The following is a 20,992-nucleotide window of genomic DNA, read 5'->3' as shown; positions in this document are numbered from 1 at the left end:
CTCTATACGGACAACAAAGAAATCCTCAAAAGGTTTCATTCAAAGACAAGCATACGTGTGAGGACCTCTGGATGCATTTCTGCTTTCAATGGCCTGCCCAAGGTCATTATTAGTGACAAGAATATTAACAAAGTTCTCCATCGACAAGATGCCATGGAGGTCTATAATTTTTTAGATCGTCAAATAATCCTGTAAAGCTACTGCTTTAAAGGTGATTAAGGCTATGAGTCAAAATGATTACCATAGAGACCTCTTGTCAAATAATCTACAAATAAGTGAAGAATTGGTCCTAAGAGAGACATGGACGCCTCAACAAACGTTAAGTGCTTTAGATATTCTTAAGCAGTCTTCTTCCCAGATTTATAATTTTTTTTACATTTCTTAGTGCTCAAAAGGCCAGATATACCTTCAGCCCAGAGAGAATGTACATGCATCTCCATGCATGAGATACGATTTGATTAATTCATCAATGTGTGGGGGCGGGGAGTTGGAGGGGGGGTTAAATCTCTAAGGAAGAGTCCATAAAACCCTTTAGGTAAAATCACTTGTTAAAATGAGATGTTTACACGATAGTGTAACTTACGTGTCGCATTGGATGACAAAGCACGTGCAGGAGGGGAGCCCTTTAAGTTGGCTACTACAGGAATAACTCTGCAGACCAGTGTCCACCAATCCTACCTGCTGTGCTCATCTTGACTGTGGAGGCAACAGTTCATGGTATTCACCAAGAAGCTAAACAAACGCCCGAACAGGGACTTGGCCAAGAGATCCCGGTAAAATTCAGCCATCTCCACAGTATGTCGCCGTATGATGGTGTCCCCTGGAACAGCAGAAAGGAGAGGAGGTAGAACAAGGTTTCCCTCATGTAGAACAACACCACGCACATCCATTTTATCCCTCACACATCCCCCTACGCCAAAAGATGTTAAAACTATGCGACAAGGCTGATAAATGAGGTCTCTGCCAGTTATTACTTCAAACGTTTCCCAAAGTGAGGGCCATGTACCCTGCAGTCTTATTTGCTACCGACACTGAGCACAGCTTTGGATCTCGAGGCAGGCTGTATGATTTCCTTTCCGTTAGGGAACCAACTGTGGGCGGGGCCCTCTTAACAAGCTTTCCGATAACCGCTCACTGGCTTGAATATGAATTGTCCCCAGGGCCTCTGGAAACCTGCCCATCTGGAAAATCAGTCATATTTTAAATATTTTCAAAGACATGGTCCAGCTAACGAAAATGTGAGTCTGGAGTTTGGGAACGGGTTGGGGCCCTCGGGTAGAAATGTTTATTTCATTCTCTAAGAGACGGTGATTGAAATCTTGAGTGACAGGGTTTTTAGAAAAGACTCGAGAAAAAAAACTAAAAAAAAACAAAACAGGTGAGGATGATTTGGAGCTGAGCCTGTGATAGCTCTGATGCTAGAGTCGGAGAGGAGGGAGTCTAACACTCATACCACAGCCAGCCGGCTAAGCTGGGACACGCGGCCGAGCAGGGGGCTAAGTAATAGGATGATGACCATGGGAAAGAACAGCTGAGTGAGCTCTTGGTCAGTGGAGGAGAACTTCTTCTGAGGTAGGCAGAGATAAAAGAAGAAGAAAAAAAAAAAAAAACAGCAGGTAAGGAAGACTCAGAGACCTGCAAGTCCAAGGCCATCGAGATCAACAAACAAGGTGGCGGTGAAAGCAGGTGCCATTTATGACGTTATAGAATTAAGGTCTCCAGAGTCAACATGATTGAGGGTGTCGATGGGTCACCAACAGAGTGGGTGATTAAGGACATGAAGACAGTGTAAGCAGAAAAACGTGCATATAGTAAATTCTAGATATTAATGGTGAGTTCAAGTTTTCTTTAAAAAGTCATGAGAGACGATGATTTTGGAGAAGTTCGAGAAACAATATAATTAGACGCAAGGGCTGGTGGGAAAATGGCTCAGAATAAAGTATAAAAGTGAGGTGGGCCTGAATACTAAAGGGCGTGCGTGCTGGGCTATCCTAAAGGGATGAGGGGTACTCGGAAAGAACTGGGAGCATCTTTGAAAGGCCGTTGTCCACAGATGAAAATCACATTTGCAGAATATGATTCAGGAAGACCATTCTTGAGGCAGTGGGGAAGGGAGACAATAGGAGATAAAAGATGAAAGAGGGTCCTGTTCTCTGCTCTAGGGAAGGAATGACATCTTAAGGCAGTGGTGACAGAAATGAAGAGAAGGTAGTGAGAATGAGAGAGATTTGTGGACAAGAGCTGACTTGCGTCTGGTCTACTCAGTGGAGAAGGAGGAGGAAAAGGCATCAAAATGACTTTTGCACAGCTGACTGGATGATGGGGAGAGTCATAAAGTTCCGGAACATGGAAGGGAACCCTCTAGAGCTAGGGGCAGAAAGGATAAGCCACAGGTAGGTTCATCCACAAGCAGGTTCAAGAGGAGCAACAGGTAAGGACAGTGGTGATTTAGAGAAGAAAGATCAGAGGGACGGTGAGTCCTCAAACTTTCACTAAGAGGGAGGTTGGTAGGGCAACGATTTCCAGGGAGCAACCGAGGTGCATGGGGGAAACCGCTCTCCTCACCCACTGCACAGAGAGAAATGTGCATGGCATGCGGCGAGTCATGGCGGGAGTCAGGCAGCGTTCGATTCTAGTTCCAAACACGCCTTTGCTAGTGGTTTGATGTGCAAAGTTACTTGGTCTCCTTGAATCTAAGTTTTCTCATCTGTTAAAAAGAAAAAGTGATGCCCACTTCATAGCGATTGGTGAGAATGTTAAAATTCCAGCATTTATAACACTTGGCACAGTGCCCGTCAGCTCCTAAGTGCCCAATAAATGGCAGCTCTTCTTCTGACTTATGCCGTAGAGGGGAGGGGATGCTCCTCATTGACGAGGGTGGCCTAGCCATACACACGTGGTTCCAATTATTTAGATGAATATGTCCTCTTGGACTGATGACTTGATTTGTCTAAAGTGACTGATGAGCGAGAGAAGGTGACTAGTTCATCAAAACGGTCTCTCAAGAGCTTCCAGGCTTTCCAACACAGAGTGACATCAAGTGACCAGATGGGCTCATAATGCTTTTCTCATTTGGCATTCAGTTCATAGAAACAGTTACACGGGGTGGGGAAAGAAAGGAAGGTTGCATTTGCTCGCCATATCTCAAAGAAGACCACGGACTGCACAGAGGTAAACATCAGAGTATAGTAAACTTACCTTTAAAATACTGGATATCGGTTGTTAGAGCAGACACCAACTCATCGGTTGATACTTGTAGCAATCCGGCCACTAAAAATAAAGCAGCATTGAAAACCTAAGGTTAGTATACATTTTTGGATGGCGAAAACATTATACTTTATGGTTATTATTTACAAGTTTATGATACAGACCCATGAGGAACTGGGTGTATTGCAGAACACTGAACTACCGCTTTAATTATCAAAACAAACTAGAGAAACTGCTCCCAGTAACCACAACGCTAATGACCTGGTGGGGCCTCTGCCTTAAATCACTACCGGTCTTTCCCCTCCTTGCCCTCGGAGACGGCCCTGGATGTTTTTCCCAGCCCCTGGTTAAATTACTTTGATATGAGGTGAAGATGTGACTTTCATTGACAATCTGTGGCTTGAAGGTATTTTGGAAAAAATCGGGGAGTGACTAACAAGGCAACTTCAAAGGGGAGAGAGAAGTTTTTGGCAAGACCTTTGAGGGAAAGTAATTATATTGTTTAAAATGTTTGGCTAATAACATGCCCCCAAAATACACTGGGTGGCAGGGGTGGGTGGGGGTGGAAAAATATTTAGAACAACATAAATAAGCCCAAGAACGTGCCTAAGAATCGACCCTGTAAATGTGGGAAGCATGAGAACATCACGTACGTACCGTTATTCATTCCCCAAACCATTCGTAAGAAAGAAGAATAAAGTGGATACACGTCTTTTATTATTACGTTTATTATTATTAATATTATTTTACCACTCTGAATTCTACTCTGGAAGAAAGGGGGGGGGGGCCTCTTCCCCTGGCTTTTCTGTACTGTGTCTCCACCTACTGGCGGATCTGCAAAACTGCACACCCATGAGGTTAATGAGAGCTCTGTTCCACTGACCTTGTTCCAGAAACTGGAGGTCAGAGACAAACGCAGAGTTGGCCTCGGTCAGAGCAGTGAATCGAATGTCTCCAATGTGTAATATTGCTGCCAGGATCACAAACAGATTCTCTACTTCCTATCCGTTTTACAAAGACAGAAAATGAATACAGCTGCTTAGAAGAAAGATGAAAAGACAAATCCTCTAAAAACCTAATAGCTTAAAAAAAAAAAAAAAACTGACACGGACCCTGTTGGTGGGGCTCTGACTTCTCAGATCCTGAGTGTCTAGTAAGGGAACTACCCATCTCCAGCTTGAAACCAAAATCGCGTTAGTACACATTTCCTCTAAATCAATGTCTCTGCTCCTTAAAAGAGGGTAAGGAAGTGACGCTGATATAAATGGACAGTTTCTAGATAAATCTCATACTGAAACAGGAATCACTGTGTCCTGATGAGTCAGACTGGCGGGCCATCACTGGACATCACTGGACATCAGTGGACAGATCGCACACGTGCTCCCCAGGCTGATGCGGGGGCCGCCCACCGACGCTGCTTCCCGAGAGGCCACGGGCTCTGATGTCCATCTTCCTGTTATGTCCCCTCTGAGATAAACTGATGGTATGATTATCGGACTTCTCACTTCTGCTGGGAAATTCAGGAAGGCACGATACAAGCATCTATGCCTAGATTAAAAAATGCTAATTGTTTTTTAAGGTATCTTAAGGAAAAGAGAAAGAAATGCATGTTGGCAAGAGCTATCTTCGAGCAGAAGGGAGAAGGAAATAAGAGCGTGTCTGCTGAAAGAGGAGATCTGAGAATCTGGAACTCTGCATAAAGAAAGAAATTAGACCTTAAATTTGGTTTATGGACAGTCATTTTGTGGCGACAATGAAAAATCAAGAAACTCTGTAAGCTGAGAAATATACTTCTCTAGAACAAATATTTAGTATCGTGATATCGACAGTAACACTGGTTAAGGTCCACACTGGGCAAGTGACATAATCTTTTAAACTCTCATTTTCCTAATCTGTAATTTTGAAATAAAAAGCTCCTGCCTGTAACAATTTACTAAGAACAATCTGTATTTGCTTTATAAATATATAGGTGGAGTCATGTAGCCCTTAGGACCTCCATGAATCTCCTCTAGAACTGCCAGTTTTCACCACAAAGGATAACTCTATCATCTTTAAAATGAGGACACGGACAAGGATGGTCTCCAAGTAATTTTTAGGTATAACACTCTAGGATTGCGGCATTACTTACAAATGGTTTTGGTGACCCACCAGTCACAGGTTATGGTTTCAAATTTTACGGAATTATGCTGGTTTGAGTAACAGTCTACTCCTCACGCTCCCTGATAACTGCTTTCCCCCCTTTGTAATAAATCCAGTCACGCCTCAGGAGGCTTCCCAGTGCTCTGTGGGGTAGGGACTTTGGAGACATGGTCACAAAGACTCTGTTCTGACCTCAAAGATCTCAGAGTTTAGCAGTGGACACAGAGTATGACCACTGGCCATACTATGAATTACGAGTACTGAACACTATGCCCTGTGAGCAGAGAGCTGCTGTCCCGTGTGTGGGGAGAGTGAGCAACTGTCCCCCCACCCCACCCCTGCCGTCCCTCTGGGCACAGGCACCTTGATGAGCAAGTCTTCTTTGAGGGCCTTGCCAGCCCAGACATACCTGGGCATGATCCGCCCCTCCTAAGTGCACTAAAATGTCCCCATACCCATCGCACTACAGCATCTCAGTGAAACAATTACCTTCATGTCTTTTGTTAAAGTGCACACATTTCTTTTACCAAAAAGGTGGTAGGTTCTCTTATTAGCTACCTTAGGTGGAAAGCATATTTTGGTTGCCCTGCCTTTGAGAATCAATCACAGATTTTTAAGGCCCTGTTTCCAAGCAACGGGTACTTTGGTAGAATGATTCCTTACCCATCTCTCTATCCCAGTTTCCTAGAAGGAAGCAGACATTTTAGGCACAGAAGAAGGGGGAAAAAATAACAAGAAAAGTACAACAGTAGCACATGCAAGGACAGAAAAGTGCAAATGGGTGGGAGTCACTAAAAGACAAAAATAGAGAGATTGGATCATTAGCGAGAGAGAGAAAAGCAAAAAAACAAAAGACCCTATGACTGTAGGTCCCTGGAATCCCCGTCTCCGAATGGGGTGAAGGTGAAGTGCCCAGAGCTATTTCATTTACATTCCCACACCTTGCTGTCCTGTGAGCTGTATCTATGTGGGCTAGGGAAACAAAACAAAAAACAAAAAACAAAAAACAAAGACCCAAGTCCATCAACTTCCTGTTAAGAAAAAGAAGATATATAAATCTAAGGCTAAATCTGGGTGGCTAAACTACTGGCATACCAAAGTTACCCCTGCAATCTCCTATTAACTGCCAATGAGGAATTGGCCATTAATTCAAAATGACACCAAACCAAATGAGGAGGGTACAGCCAATGTGTAAGGGGAAGAGGAATTTGAGGGGGTGGTGGGGGGTCTCCAGGCTTATCTCACTTCAGATCCCCTGTCCACCAGATCTGTGCTGTCTGATTCATTAACCACTGACCACACAAGTCTACTTGAATTTAAATGGATTAAAACTAAGAAATTAAAAATTAATTTCCTTATTCACACCAGCCACATTTCAAGTGCCTGCTAGCCACACATGGACCTACCATATTGTGAAGCACAGATCCAGAACATTCTCATGAGTACAAAAATTTCTATCGTAGAGCAGTGGTTTAAACATTTTAAATTGTATTTTTCCGCTTCACGATGCCTGTGGGTGTTTGGTAATTCTTTAAGAATAAAAAAGAGCTTTATGTTGCAAAGAAAGATACTGTAATAAGTCATTAGGTTACTTTTCCAAGCGATTCTTGGCAGCAAACGGTTCCTTCAGATTTGCCAGTTTTCTTTGGAGTTGGGTCAATGCACAGTTCTTTAATCTGTTTGCTCACATGGTTTATTTGGGAAAAGGTCTCCTTGACCACCCTCTTGAAAAGAGATGCCCTTCCTCTGGTCACTATTTGTCGTCATAGGACCTGTGACCCTGGGCACAGTGTTGTCTAACTCCCCCAAGGGAACATAAACTCTAGGAGGCAGAGATTGAGGCTTATTCTCTGCTAAATCATGAGCATTCCCACCAATATCCGGAATATGAGAGGGCCTCGGTAAATGTTTTTGAATGAATAACTTTTGTACACTAGTAGAAGGTTGGTTTTCTCAGTGAAATATTTATGGTATGACTCACCAAGTGACTGAAGCCAATTACATTCAGGGCTTGTTTCAAAATAGCGAATTTTTCCCTGTTCAGAGAATGCTCTGCTGTTGATACATCTTCTGGTAGGGTCTGGTTCAAATACCTGTGAGGACAGAAAGCACACAGCTTTATGGCTTGGCTTGTGGTCAAACTCCAGGGGTTACGAGTCACTTCCGCCATATTTGGTCCCCAGAATAATAGCAGTCACCTGGACATTGTGTACCCTGTGTTTACGAGGCTTTGATACATAATAGCACATGATGTTTCAGGAAGCAAAAAAAGTTCTTGTTGTACCAGAACCTATTTACCCTGTTTTACTTGGTTGTCACCTGAGCTGTACCCTTCCTACCTAAAGGAGAAGGTCACAGATGTTTTACATATTTCATATAGAAATCTGCTGGGTCCTAGCCTATGCTTTGTAATTAATACGTCTATTAAAGATTTTTAATTTAGAGTAATTTATTACTTCTTCTTGTCAATATCCTTTAATTATGTGGTGGTTGATTAATCTGTTGATTTATTCCTGTCATGCAACAATCACATAGGAATCACTTCCCAGACATAGAGTACTAGCAGCTGAGGATATAAAGATAAAAGGCTCATCCCAGGAAGCTCAGCACCAACAAAAGCGGTGCATTGCTGTGCTCAGGAAGGAGAGAATATCATATACAATATACAGTAGAGTATGGAAGCAGAATGGCAGAGATGGACAGGAGGTGTTTGTAAGTGTTCAGGGAGGGGACCAAACCCAGAATGGATGAGGGAAAAAAGCCTGTGCAAGAGGAACAGGCTTCCCATCCAAAGCGGACACTTGAATAAGAATTTTCCAAGCAAATCCAGGACTTCAGGGTGCTCCTGAAGACTTAGCAACATATACAAGGACACACAGCCTTGACCACGCATGATGTATAACAGGGACGCAGGTATGTGGGCAAAATTGGAGCCCGTGTTGAGAGAAGCAGAACTCAGTGAGGCTGGAGATGTAGTCAGAGGTTTGTCTCTCTTGCAAAAGAGCTTCCATTATCTCTTAGAAACGACAGGCAGTCCTAAAGGTCTTGAAACAAAAACAGGGCCGGATCAGAGTGGTGTGTGAAAAAGAGGATTCTGATAGTCCAGTGAAAGATAACGGGCAGGGCTACTGAGGACTTGGTGCCCAGGGAGACCAGTGGTGGTGAAGAAAAGAGGAGGGGCAGAGGTGTCGTGGAGGCAGACCTGGCTGGATGAGGGGAGAGGAAGGAGACTGACAGGTGAGGCATTAATGCTGCTTTCCAAGATGATGTCTTGGGAAACAGGCTGCAGAGTGGGCTCGTTCAACCAGAGCGTTCTCAAAACGAGGGGTATGTTGTTGAGAGAGAAAGTCTTCTCTTTTGTATTAGTCATGTTGACGTTGAACTACTCGTTGAAGTTCGAGGAGAATTCCAAAAACGAATTTGGCTGGAAGGACCTGAAATTCAGAAAAGCCTAGAAAACAAGATCTGGAAGTCATCAACGTGCAGATGACTAAAACCACGTGACTGGGTGAGCTTACCCCAAAGAAGACGCTAACGTTCTAGGGATGAAGAAAGAACTGCATGTTCAGGAAGGGAGGAGGAAAATCACAATAAGCCAGAGTCATCAAAACAAAAGGCTAACATTTTTTAAGACTGATGGATGGGGACAGAAAAGAAACGAGAGAAACAAGGAAATGCGTGGTGTTGTGGGGAGGACACAGACCACAGTCGGCGCTGTGCAGGTGGGGCTGGGAGCACATCTCCTCCCTCAGTCCCAGCTCGGAAGCATGCAAGTGACACAGTCTAGCCTCTGGGGTGGGCACCGGGAGGGCCTTCGGAATGGCTACGTGCTAAGTTGGAAGCACACGGAGCCCGGATAAAAGGCTGACAGAAAGGGAGCTGTGGGGGCTCTGAGGGGGGAAGAGGGTTTGGAACGGATTAGAGTGGAGGGCGTGCCTCACCCTGCGGAAGGGACACGGCTTCTCCGACCTGCCAGGTAAGGTGATAAATATGGTCGGGAGGCGGCTAGCGTCTCAGAGCAGCCCCTCTGAGGCTTCAGTGCTTCTAGGAGTTAGAAGTTGGGAGTATGAGTTGGGATGGGCAATGGAACCAAAGGAAAAGGTCAAGGGCAGCAATATCAGGAAGAACCTGGGTTATGGTGGTCATTTTGCCTAAAATTTACAAAATCTTAGCGACTCAAAAGTCTTAAAGATAGGAAATTGCAACCTCTCTCAAGTCCCCTGGTTCCCACAGCAGCTTTCCCAACTCCCTGATGCCATCTTTTCTTTCCCACTTACTAGTTGCCCATTGCCTACTTCAGTATCCCATCAAGAGATGTCACCGAGAACCTCTTGCAAAGAACAAGAGGCTCCCGTGAGTATTACAGAGTCAAACGGGCAAAATACCACGGTTTCTTTTAGAATAATAAAAAGTAATCAATTATGATGCCCTTAATTGATGGGCCATTTCCAAATATTTCAGCGTCCCCACCCCCCATGTCTTGTGTCCTTACGGTAGAGAATTTCCAGCAGCTATGACCTGCTGCACGGAGCCGTGAGAACAGGCGTTTTTGCCGCCATTACATTCTGGATGGAGGAAGCTATGTGAAATTAACCCTGATGGTTAAGCATGAAATGGTCCAGGAGAAACCCAATCACAATCGAGGCTTTCAGAAGACAGTTTGCCTGATGGAGGAACGATGCCTGAAGATGGGTTGTATTTTTCTCTGTGGCCAGAAAACTTGTTGGCATGAAAATGACCTCCCCCCCAAAAAAACAGAATTCAATGTCTTCTATATAAATTTAAATTTTCTCCCGCTACTCAATAGTATCTAGAATGATCACTAGAAGTATAGTTCTTCGCTATCCGTAAAACTGTATCTTAAGATGGAAAGGTTAGTATCAGAGAAAAAAATTTACAGTTTATTTTTTGGAGATTAAAAGTACTCACTTTCCCTTTGACATTATTTATTAATGAAACCACACACAAGGACAGGGAAATACTTGAAAAATATGCCCAGAAAATATTACAGCCAAGAATCTGGAGACTTAGAGTCAAGTCTGATTTGACCCTTTTGGACATTTTAAACCTTTATTTTCTTATCTGTAAAGTGGAGTGTAAGTAGATTAAAAATTGACTAAAAAATTCTCCACTTGTAGTTCATGATGATTTTATGAGAATCAAATAAGATATTGTGTGTGGTATGGTTTCTACACTCAGATTGCAATGCACATGTAGAGTATGTTTCCTGGAAATAGTGTATCTTGCACATACGGGCAGCTTTTAGTCAGCGTGCTCTGTCATTAATGAAGCTTTCAACCATATATATAACTAATTCAAATCAAGGAACATTTTGAGAAATTATAACAAATGTTATGGACAACACAGAATATTTTATACTATAAAATATGTTTTTCTGTTCTTCTACAGATAAAATAAATAGATGAAAGGAATAGATCATGGTTCTCACTTCTTGATGATTTTTTCGTGATAAATTGAGTAGAATGCAATGTTAATGACTGCATGTGCAATATTACCATGGTATTTCCAGATGTTTCTAACACTTGGAAATAGCTCATGATGATTGTGGGTTATGGGTTACAGACTCCCCTGTGGAAGCGATACTCCACTGAGGTTTTCCCATCATCACAACACAGTGGCTGAAAACCACCTGAGATGAATCTGTGTAAGTGCTTCATCGGTTTCCAACTTGTCACCTAATAATTAGTGGTCCCACAATTCCCAGTACTGAAATCTCAGAATTAATGTGTTTTTTATCATCTCTCTGATGACTCAAAAGAGTACACTTACTACTCAAATAATCTTTTTTTTAAATCATCTCCCTCTCACTCATATATAACTTGGAACGGTAATGTTTGGCAACATACAGATATCTCAGAGTCCAGTGTCAGAAGCATCAGAGATTGTCATTTGTTGAACCAAGAATCTTTGCTATTTTGTTTTGACAGGCTTGGCAAGTCGAGGGAATGCTCCAGACGAAGCTTCTACCATGGAGCAGAAGAGTAACATGTGGGTTGTGTAATGTTAAAAACTGTAGTTGGATTAACACTGCTTGACTAATTCTACTCAAAGGGAAAGGCAGTGTGAACGAATCATTCTCGACTGTATTTTCCAGAAGCACTGCTTCAGTTCATCCTCACATTGACCTTGAAGAGAGGACCTATCGTTGCTCCCATTTAAGGTGTAAGGGAGCTGAACTTTCTGGAATGTCTCCCAGCTATAAGTGGTGACCAACACACACTGGGTCCAGAGCCCCCAGGGCTCCCTGAGCTCAGTTACAAGTTTCAAGCAGGGAAGACCAGTCTTATGGTTGCACTGCAGGCCAGAAACAGAGTAGCTCCCAGCTCAGGGGAGCATCTGGGAAATGCTGCTGAGCGCAGGCTGCCTCCGCGTAGGGATCTTTGCCACTGTGGCGAGGCCTCCAGTGAAAGGCCCAGACAACTTTGAAGCATCTTTGATGTTATAATGGAATTCAGTAGTGGTAAAGATAAAGGAAAACCACTGTGATGGATGGTGGGTTAAGGTAAGGAATTTGATGGTCTAGGTCAGAGAGACCCAAACATACATCTTAACCCAAAATTCACACCACACTACTAAGACAGGCTTAGCATGAGTGAGTACAATCCTAAGGATTTAATTGTTGCAAAGAGTAATCTGACAGAAGGCAACATGTGAATTTAGGCTACATTAATGGTAAATCTGTACTCATTGTCATCATCCCATCATCATCATCAATATTAGTTTTTAATTGAGAATTTGCTATATAATAGCATTTTTACATAAATCTAAATATGCAATAAGAACCTACAAGGAAGTAGGTTTCAATGCAGCATCAGAAAATATTTTCGAATAAACAAACTTTCTGGACAGCCATGCACTGCTTTTAAGATAGTAAGCTCCCTTTCATTAGTAGGTAAGCTGAGGCTCTACAGCCATTTAAATGGGTTTGCGGAAAGAGATTCAAGGATCAGAAATTAGGTTGCATTAGATGACCTGTATTGCTGCTGGATGGTAATATTCATGCTCTACGCTACATCACTGTAGTAAAGCTTTGTGTTACTTCACACCAAGAAATCTTAAAGTGTACAATTCAACTCATTATGCTTATACTCCAGGCATGATGTGCAGAAGGGCACATGTATTTGACACACATGCATTTGACGCACACATGCATGTGCCTAAGCAACATTTAACTTGAATTTATGAAATGTCATTAGTACATATTAAAACTCCGTAGTCATGACAACATATTTAGCTCTCAATAGGACTATGGATAATTCTATTTACAGTCCTATCAAGAAGCAAATAATCTGCACTGAAGTAAATTAAATGATGCAAAGTCAGAGATTTATTTCAATACAAATCTTGACTGAGTATAATTGCATGATTGTTCCTCTGTTCAATGGTGGAGGAAAAACGTGAAATGAGATATTCAATGAGGAAGATGAATATACCCTTATTTTTATCATGGATTATTTATTATATAACTCCATTGTCTGTGAAACAGATAAGGACAAGCTGATTGAGGGGTCAACTCTATCAAAAAGTAGAAAATGAAGTTCTATGGCGGGAAAGTTATGTCCATCTTGATTTCTGGAAACAGTAGAAATATTCTACTAAAGAAAAGATCTAAGTCCCCACTTTTTTCTGAAGACACAGTGAAGAGCTTGCTGTTCTTCCTCTAAGAAAGTCAGTATTGACTAAATGTTCTTAGGTTTCATTAACAAAAAAAAGGACAAAAACACTGGAAATTAGGGAGTCCAATTTTGTAGAAATTTTGATAACACTGCTATCAACTACATAAAGTTACATTTTTAAAGAGTGAAGATTCTTATCATAAGTGTTGGCTGAATTGGTCACCACAAGGAGACTTGTTAAATATTGCTTCACAGCAGATCTTGTCTCTGCCACTGTTCCTGTTCATTCCTTCTCTCCAAATGTTAAGCATGGTCAGTCCTTCTTGAGACAAATTCTAGGAAACATCTTCCTCAGTTCCTAAATTAATGAATCACTCCAAAGTCCTAATAGATGTGAAATGTGTCACTTAATAATGTTTCCATTAGGGGCGCCTGGGTGGCTTAGTTGGTTAAGCGACTGCCTTCGGCTCAGGTCATGATCCTGGGGTCCTGGGATCGAGCCCCGCATCGGGCTCCCTGCTCAGCGGGGAGTCTGCTTCTCCCTCTGTCCTTCCCCCCTCTCATGTGCTCTCTCTCTCTCATTCTCTCTCTCTCAAATAAATAAATAAAATCTTTAAAAAAAAATAATGTTTCCACTAAATGGGTATTTAAAAGCAGGGGCAAATACATAGGCTCAGGATAGAGAATCAACCAACCCCCAGTCTTTGTCTTCACAAAGCTCAGTATCCAGACCCCAGCACCATTGCACGCTCTGTAACTTCCACGACTGACTTCACTTTTTTACCTTCCCTTGGATAACGCTGAATCACGAAGCTGTGCTATTTTCTCTATCTCTCCATGGGTAAGTTTAAAAAGTTTCAGGAAACCAAAATGGAAAGACAGAGGAATAGATGGCAGATCGGAGGTACGTTTCTTCTTCTTCTTCTTCTTTTTTTTGTTCCATATTCTCCAGTTTTCTAAGAACCAATGACTATTATGTATAACCAGAAAAAAAATCTCCATAAAACTATGAGTTTCAAGAAATAGGAGCATAATTCTATAGAGATTCATCCAGTGTGCTGTGTCTCTCAGTAATTTGCTTCGTTTTGTCGCTGAGTAGCATTCCCCAGTAGGAATGTACCAGTTTGTCACACCACGTGGTCATTGGAGGAACATCTAGGTTGTTTCTAGTTTGGGACTATTATGAATAAAGCTGCTACAAACATTTGCATGCAGGTTTTTGGGTAAATGGAAGTCTTTGTTTTTCTAGAATAAATGCCAAGGAGTGCAAGAGCTCAGTCATATGGTGGCTTTGCCTTTAGATTTATATAAAAAAACTGTCAATGGCATCACTCTGACAGGAGGGCTGGGAATTCAAGGTAGTGCTGACATGATCTGAATATCAAATACAAACAAGGACTGTTTGCAAAAAACTCCACTGTGGGATTTCAAGGGCCCGTGTCCCCTCCGGGTGTCAGTAGCTCCTATCTCCCAGAGGTGCCAGGAACATTAAAATAACAGACACGCAACTAGTAAATGAGTACATTCTGGAGATGCAAGGCACAGCATAGTGATTACAGTCAACGTAACTTAAAAAGTCACAGTTGCTAAGAGACTAGATGTTCATTGTTCTCACCATAAAAAAGAAATAATAATTATGTGACAGGATAGAGGTATTACAATATATATGTATGTATCGAACCAACACGTCGTACACCTTAAACTTAACACAATATTGTATGTCAATTATATCTCAACATAAAATTAATTAACGAACAAACAAAAATCAGCTTCCCAGCCTGTACTCACTGGGAAGCACCACTCACCAGACACAACCCAACTCTGTGCCCAGGACACACTGGGAAGGAAGGACTCGAACACAAATAAAAGATATTACTAATTAAAGCCTCGTGCATGGCTCATTCACCAAGTCAGAAGCTCACAGACTGTAAACATGATGAATCTCTCAGGGTTTTATCTGCCCCTTATAAATACAAAAGAACAATGTCTTCTCTGTTGTGGGCAGAGCTGCCTTCTACTTGGGGATGTTTAATATAAAAACAGAAACCAGATAAGGCAAAAGCAAACAGTTGGCATCAACAGTTGGCACTGTTAACCAGTTTACCGATGAAGGTGGTAAACTGCCCCTCTTGCCCACCCACCCCACACCTTGCTCCTAAAAAGGAAATTCTTTTCTTTATTGTTTTTAAACTCTCTGGAAAGTATTAACAAATTTTAATTCCCCCCCAAACTGGATATGAATGAGGTTTTTATTAACCACAGGTTCGGATACATAAATCTCCACCAATGAAAATATTAATATATTAGCCGCAAACTATTTTGTTTGGAAAGAGGAAACCCTGCCAGTGGTCCTCAGGAAAAAAACAGAATCCATTTAATAAATTATGCATTCAGAAAGACTTGGGGTCTTGTGACATTCCCAGAATAGTTTGTCCATATTTTTCTCATCAGTCAGAATATTTCTTCAAAACATCTGGTGAAACAAATTCTAAACTCTTACCATCTTTCAAATAGTGAGTGCTTACGGTCAACTAACGGGTTTCTTGAAAATGTCTAATTCCAAGAGCTGGGGGTGGAGGCCCAAGGACGCAGTGGCTGCATCTTGCACAAAGACTGAGGGCAAGTGTCTGGGGGTCCCGAACCCCGGGCTGCAACCAGGCCCCGAACCTTGTGTCCGGCATGGGCCCCCTTCTGCCAGAGGAAGGGGCACCTTCCCTTTCCTTTTCACAGAGGCACTCCCAGAGAACTGTCAATATTTATATGAATGAAATGGTGGAGAGAGAAGTTATTGCTCAGAATGGGTGGCTTGGTCTGGCTTTCCATGCACCTGTTTAACAAGCCCCGGCCAGAGGGGCTGCATCTGCAGGGGTAGAGGAGGAGTCTGCAGTGACTCATACCGAGTCACCCCGAGGCTGGCCCCAGCTCGGTGCACAGGGAGAGGCGGTACGCAGTATATATAAATATATAAATATGCTCCAGGCAAGGTTGAACAGGTACCGAAATCCTCCTCGGGGAGGATCGTTATGAAAAAGCGTTGTGCAAGGTCATGTCCATAACGCTGTTGTGAAGGATGAACTTCATCATCCCCCTGTGTTTTAAATCCTGGGGTAGGCACCTACACTGAAACTCCTGTAATATATAAATACGACAGAAAATGCGATGCAGACGCAGGACCATCTACCAGCGTCTACGCTGGGGAGCGGGCTGTGTCCTGCTCTCCTCTGGGACCTGCCCATGAACTCATGGACTCGCACCAAGTGTTTCTGCAGTGCTAACCCTGAAAAAGCACCTTGCAGACTGTAACCCACCTCTTTCAACTCAGTTGTCCTAAAAGGGACTTCTACTCTCATGTCAAATGAATTATTTCTATCACCTGCCCGACTTTACTCTTCCAGTCTGACCAATTAGAACATTCACAGCATCCACACTTCTTTCTCTTCTGGCACTGTGTGGAACGTCCCCTAACTGGGTCAATTCTTCATGCGCCGTGAATCTAAGAGGTAGACCTTCCTCCACGTTCCCTGCAGCCTCCAGCATCTCAGCGGACACCCAGGGACCGTGGTACTCGGTCTCCATCGGTTCAGATCCCCCAGAGCACGGCAGGAGCCTGGTCTCCCGGAACCCGTTCCTGCTCACCTCCGATCTAGTTTCTGCACGAAAGGCAAAGTTCTCTTTTTGGAATGGAAACTTAGTGAACTCACTTCCAGGTCAAAACCTTTAAATCCTGACTCCCCAGTGTGGCTCATCAAAGGCCTGCACGATCAGGCGCCATATGTTCTGTTCCTCTAGTCTCTCCGTGTCCTCTGAGCTCATACACGGAACTTCCCTCGGTCCCTCAGACAGACCTCATTCTTGTTCATCTCTGGGTCCTCACTCATCCTGCCTTCTCCACTGGGAACATAAGCCACACATACCCAAGCCCCACAGAACATTCTGGATAAGTTCCATTGTTCTCGGCAGCCCACTTCCTCCAGGAAGTCTTGTCGGTTTGGATGTCCTTTGTACGAACTCCCCAAAACAGTGAATTTCCTCCATAATAGTGCTTTATCAGACTCTGTGCAAATTGCCTGGACATGTATCCCCATGAAAAAGCAAGGCCAGCCTTGCCAAGTAGTTGTCATTCTGGATTGAAGAAAATGTATGCCAAGCCTCTGTCAGATTAATCTTCCCAAACCGTACTGCCATCGTGTCAGTGTTCAACTCATAAACATTTCACCTACATCATAAATTCTCTTCCATGTTTTCCAAGACTCCTCACAACATGGCTCTTCCCCAGCAGACTATTCTTATTTTGTGGTACTTTGCACACACCTTCTCTGCCCCCTGCAGTTGGCCACCACGTGACTGAATATTGACCCACCCTGCTCTTGGCCACTTTCTCACCAGGATTCTCTTCCTAACCAGCCAGACCCAGGCACCAGGCCAGAAGCAGCTCTCCTGTCTCCAGCTTGTGGACCGCAGATCTTGGGACTTCTTGGCCACCATAATCATGTGAGCCAATTCTATATATGTACATGTATATTTCTATCCATACCTATGTATCTACATCCATATCCCTCCTACTGGTTTTCTCCAGAGATTCCTAACGAATACACTCTCCTTTCTCCACTTTATTTATTCACACATTTAATAGTTCTTATTTAATATACAGGAATTAAATGTCACCCATGTGATTGTTTTTAGAAAGAGAGCATGTCTTAAAGTTTCTCATGGATTCTCACAAAATCTAAGTCATTAATGATTGTGTGGGAGGTTTTATAAACACCTGAAAGCTTCCACATGTATCTCAAAGTTTTCATATACACCTAGTCAGTTCCGTGTACAGCTGGTAGGTTCTCAATATACCCGGAAGGGGCTAAATGTAGCTGGTTGATGTATAAGTAGTGAGCACAAGCTCTACCCTTTCCTTTGGACAAAGATTGGCAAAACTAGACGAAAAATCAATGTCTTAAAAATCAATCATTCTTTTGCCAAAGTAAACGATAACCCACAAACACTACAGTAAGGGAATTTAGTGAAGAAAGGTGAGTATAAGCAACAAACATGCAGTAAATTATCAGAGGTATAAACCTGCCCTATGTCTTTACAGAAGTCGTAGGAAAGAAGCAGGACAATATGGAAGGAAGAGAGGAGTGAGGAAATAATAAAACAGCTTTAAAGAAGAAATATAAATAGTTCACTTAATTAGTCTGATGGCCTTTCCTGATAATTAGTCAGCCAGTAAACTTAACCTTCCGCAAAAACATGGCATGTCCACGTCTTCTGCAAAGGCAAATCCCACAAACAAAAGCTCAAGGCCTGGCATCTGCATAGCACCCAAAATTGTGCTAAAATGTTTCCATCATGTGAATAAGAAACATCAGCACCTCCATTTCAACAAATGGCGATTTTTATAGAGAACTTGAGATGATTAAAATAAAAATGCACTATATAATTTTTAAAAGATTTTAAAAAATAAGGAAAATCTCCTCAACAAGACCGTATTAAAATGTACATTGTCCCTCGTCAAGTAATCTAGCCCAAGACCAAGTATTCAACCAGATGATGTCATAAATGCAACATAAGAACTGGTTATTTCAAGGAAGGTTCATAAATTCGAGTAAATGCCTTAGTTCTCCTTTTGCTACATATCAATTCTCATTTAAAACCTGAATAAAATGATTAAGTTAGCACACACAAAAACACTTCTTTGCCCGTAACTGACCTAAGAAGAAAGGGATGGAATATGTGGGTTCTACACCAAGACCTTCTATCTACTGTACCTCTTTTCGCTCCCATTTCTTAACAACTTCTAATAAGGTATGGCTGTGGATTTGTCGTTGTCATCCTAAATACACTACCTATGTTCAATAAAATTATATATCATACACGGGTGCCTGGGAGGTTCGGTCATTTAAGTGGCCAGTTCTTGATTTTGGCTGGGGTCCTGATCTCAGGGTCCTGGGATCAAGCCCTCCCATCAGGCTCCATACTCAGCGGGGAGTCTGCTTCAGATCCTCTCTCCCTCTGTTCCCCCCCACAACTTGTGCTTGCACACATGTTCTCCCTCTCTCTAAAGTAAATAAATACATCTTTCATTAAGAAAACTCAAGACACAGGGCTCCTGGGTGGCTCGGTTGGTTCAGCCTCTAACTCGATTTCAGCTCAGGTCGTGAGATCGAGCCCTATGTCGGGCTCCGAGCTGGGCATGGAGCCTGCTTGAGATTCTCTCTCTCCCTCTGACCCTCCTTGCTTGCGCACCCCACCCCCGTGTGCAGGCATCCTCTCGCTCAAAGAAAATTATGTATCATACAAAAATATCATCCACAGACGATATTACAATGCAGAATTTTTTTAAAAATAGAGCCAAAGTAATCTAAAAGAGAAATGACGGATGTCATTAGCACTCAAAGTAAGCTCTACTTTTTGGTTTGGTTCCGAACTTTGAACTACTCCAGGATTTACACTTCCATGCTGAAGTTAAGCTACTTATAATAAAAAGAAAACACTTTTCATGAAATAATGCATGCAGTGCAAATAATAGGTTAATCCTACAAGAGGTCCCTGATCATGCTGTATTGTGTTTTTAGGTCAAAATGCTTACACATAAAAAAACATTTGCAGAAAAGACCCAAGCACATTGCCTAAAGGTCATTACAGCTTGACATTTAAAAAATTAACTGAAAGTCAAAAAAATCTGAAAACATCTTAAAATCCAAATGATGTGCTATTGCTCCAGATGTAATGTCTTACTGTGAGAAGTTCGTATGAGAAATACAAGTAAGTTACACAAGGATATTAACAAGTAATCGCTTACCTAGGAAGGTACTAAATCAATAAAAGACCAGTTTTTCCAAAGATGGGTTCTGGAGCCTTCAAGACCAGTAGGCACAGCTATTCTGGGCTTAATATGCTTGTCAATCCCCGTAGTTAACATTCCGCCTTAATTTTCCTTCAGACCCTAAAAGAGTGAAGTGACATCCTGACCCAGCAGGATCAGGCCATCCTCTCACTAATATTACTACTATCATCACAACATTATTCTGCACGGAAATAACCTCGTAGCTTTCGTAAGTCAATTCCACTTACTAGAAATGTTTATAAAATAAAATTATAAGGATAAATATGATGAAGCTCAGATGCATCTTCACTGTCAGGATAAATAAATAAATAAATTTGAATGGTTCTGGGGTTTTTTGTCTTGTTTTGTTTTGTTTTTGGTGCTGTGGGTTCCTTGAGCTTTATAGAAATCCCTCTGGTAGCTTCTTTCAGCCCAATCTGCTGCTTCTAGTAACTTCGGTATTTACATTTAAGGTATGAAACCCTTCAAAGAGTTAACCCCGAATCTCAACTTGGATGAAAATAAAAGCTCCTAAAATTAGAAAGATTAAAACCACTAGATATTTCCTTCTGATTTGTTAGGGAATCCGAAGCTCAGAACTAAATTATACAAATAAACTGATAACGTTAAAACCACAGTTGCCCTTATAAAAGAATGACTGCTTGTGCCTTATTTCCTTTTCCTGTCTGGCTTAAGCAGATGATGATCTGGGGAAAGCTTTATTTCAGAAGCTGGGGGGCTGGCGCCTTGCATGCCTTCTCTCCACGTCTTCAGGTTTTCACGGGGAGCACTGGTGCGGGGCCAGAGAGTTCTCTGTGTGGGCGTGGGGGAGCGAGCAGAGACCCAGAGCAGGCTGAGCGCAAAGAAGGAAAGAAGCTAGTATTATACTGCATCCTGGGCTCTGCTTTCTCTCTGTTACCCAGGCTCAGAACCTCACGCAGCTGATTTTCTAACACCAACCACTCCAAATGCCCTTTTCCATTTCCTCAGATTTCCATTTTCACATAGGAAATCTCTTCCTGCTGAAACTGAAAATACCTACTGAACGGAATCAATCACACATCTTAGCCAAAGAAAAAACAAGACCCATTTTATTAATTTTTTTTACAAGATCCGTTTTAAAATGTCAGATAATGTCAGGCATTTAAATGGTTCACAATCTTACATTTAAACACCTGTACTATATCTA

The 20,992-nt window shown here is 42.3% G+C and overlaps 1 protein-coding gene across 4 annotated transcripts in view; it reads right to left on the bottom strand.

Annotated features, from left to right (window-relative positions):
• The window catches only part of MYO16 (myosin XVI), a 593,786-nt gene that overhangs the window by 217,448 nt on the left and 355,346 nt on the right, over positions 1-20,992 (bottom strand). For all 4 annotated transcript variants that reach the window (XM_073887420.1, XM_073887418.1, XM_073887419.1 and 1 more), the window contains exons 17-20: positions 7,328-7,439; positions 4,091-4,208; positions 3,199-3,270; positions 679-820 (exon numbers count right to left, since the gene is read on the bottom strand). In XM_073887420.1, coding sequence (XP_073743521.1) covers positions 679-820; positions 3,199-3,270; positions 4,091-4,208; positions 7,328-7,439 — 444 coding nt within the window. The remainder of the gene's footprint in view (positions 1-678; positions 821-3,198; positions 3,271-4,090; positions 4,209-7,327; positions 7,440-20,992) is intronic.

Source organism: Callorhinus ursinus, unplaced genomic scaffold (assembly GCF_003265705.2).
Source record: "Callorhinus ursinus isolate GAN/ISIS: 27379988/994484 unplaced genomic scaffold, GSC_fseal_2.0 scaffold79, whole genome shotgun sequence".
Classification (NCBI taxonomy): domain Eukaryota; kingdom Metazoa; phylum Chordata; class Mammalia; order Carnivora; family Otariidae; genus Callorhinus; species Callorhinus ursinus.
Note: the sequence above shows the minus strand (reverse complement) of the source record. Positions and strands in the feature narration are given on the sequence as shown.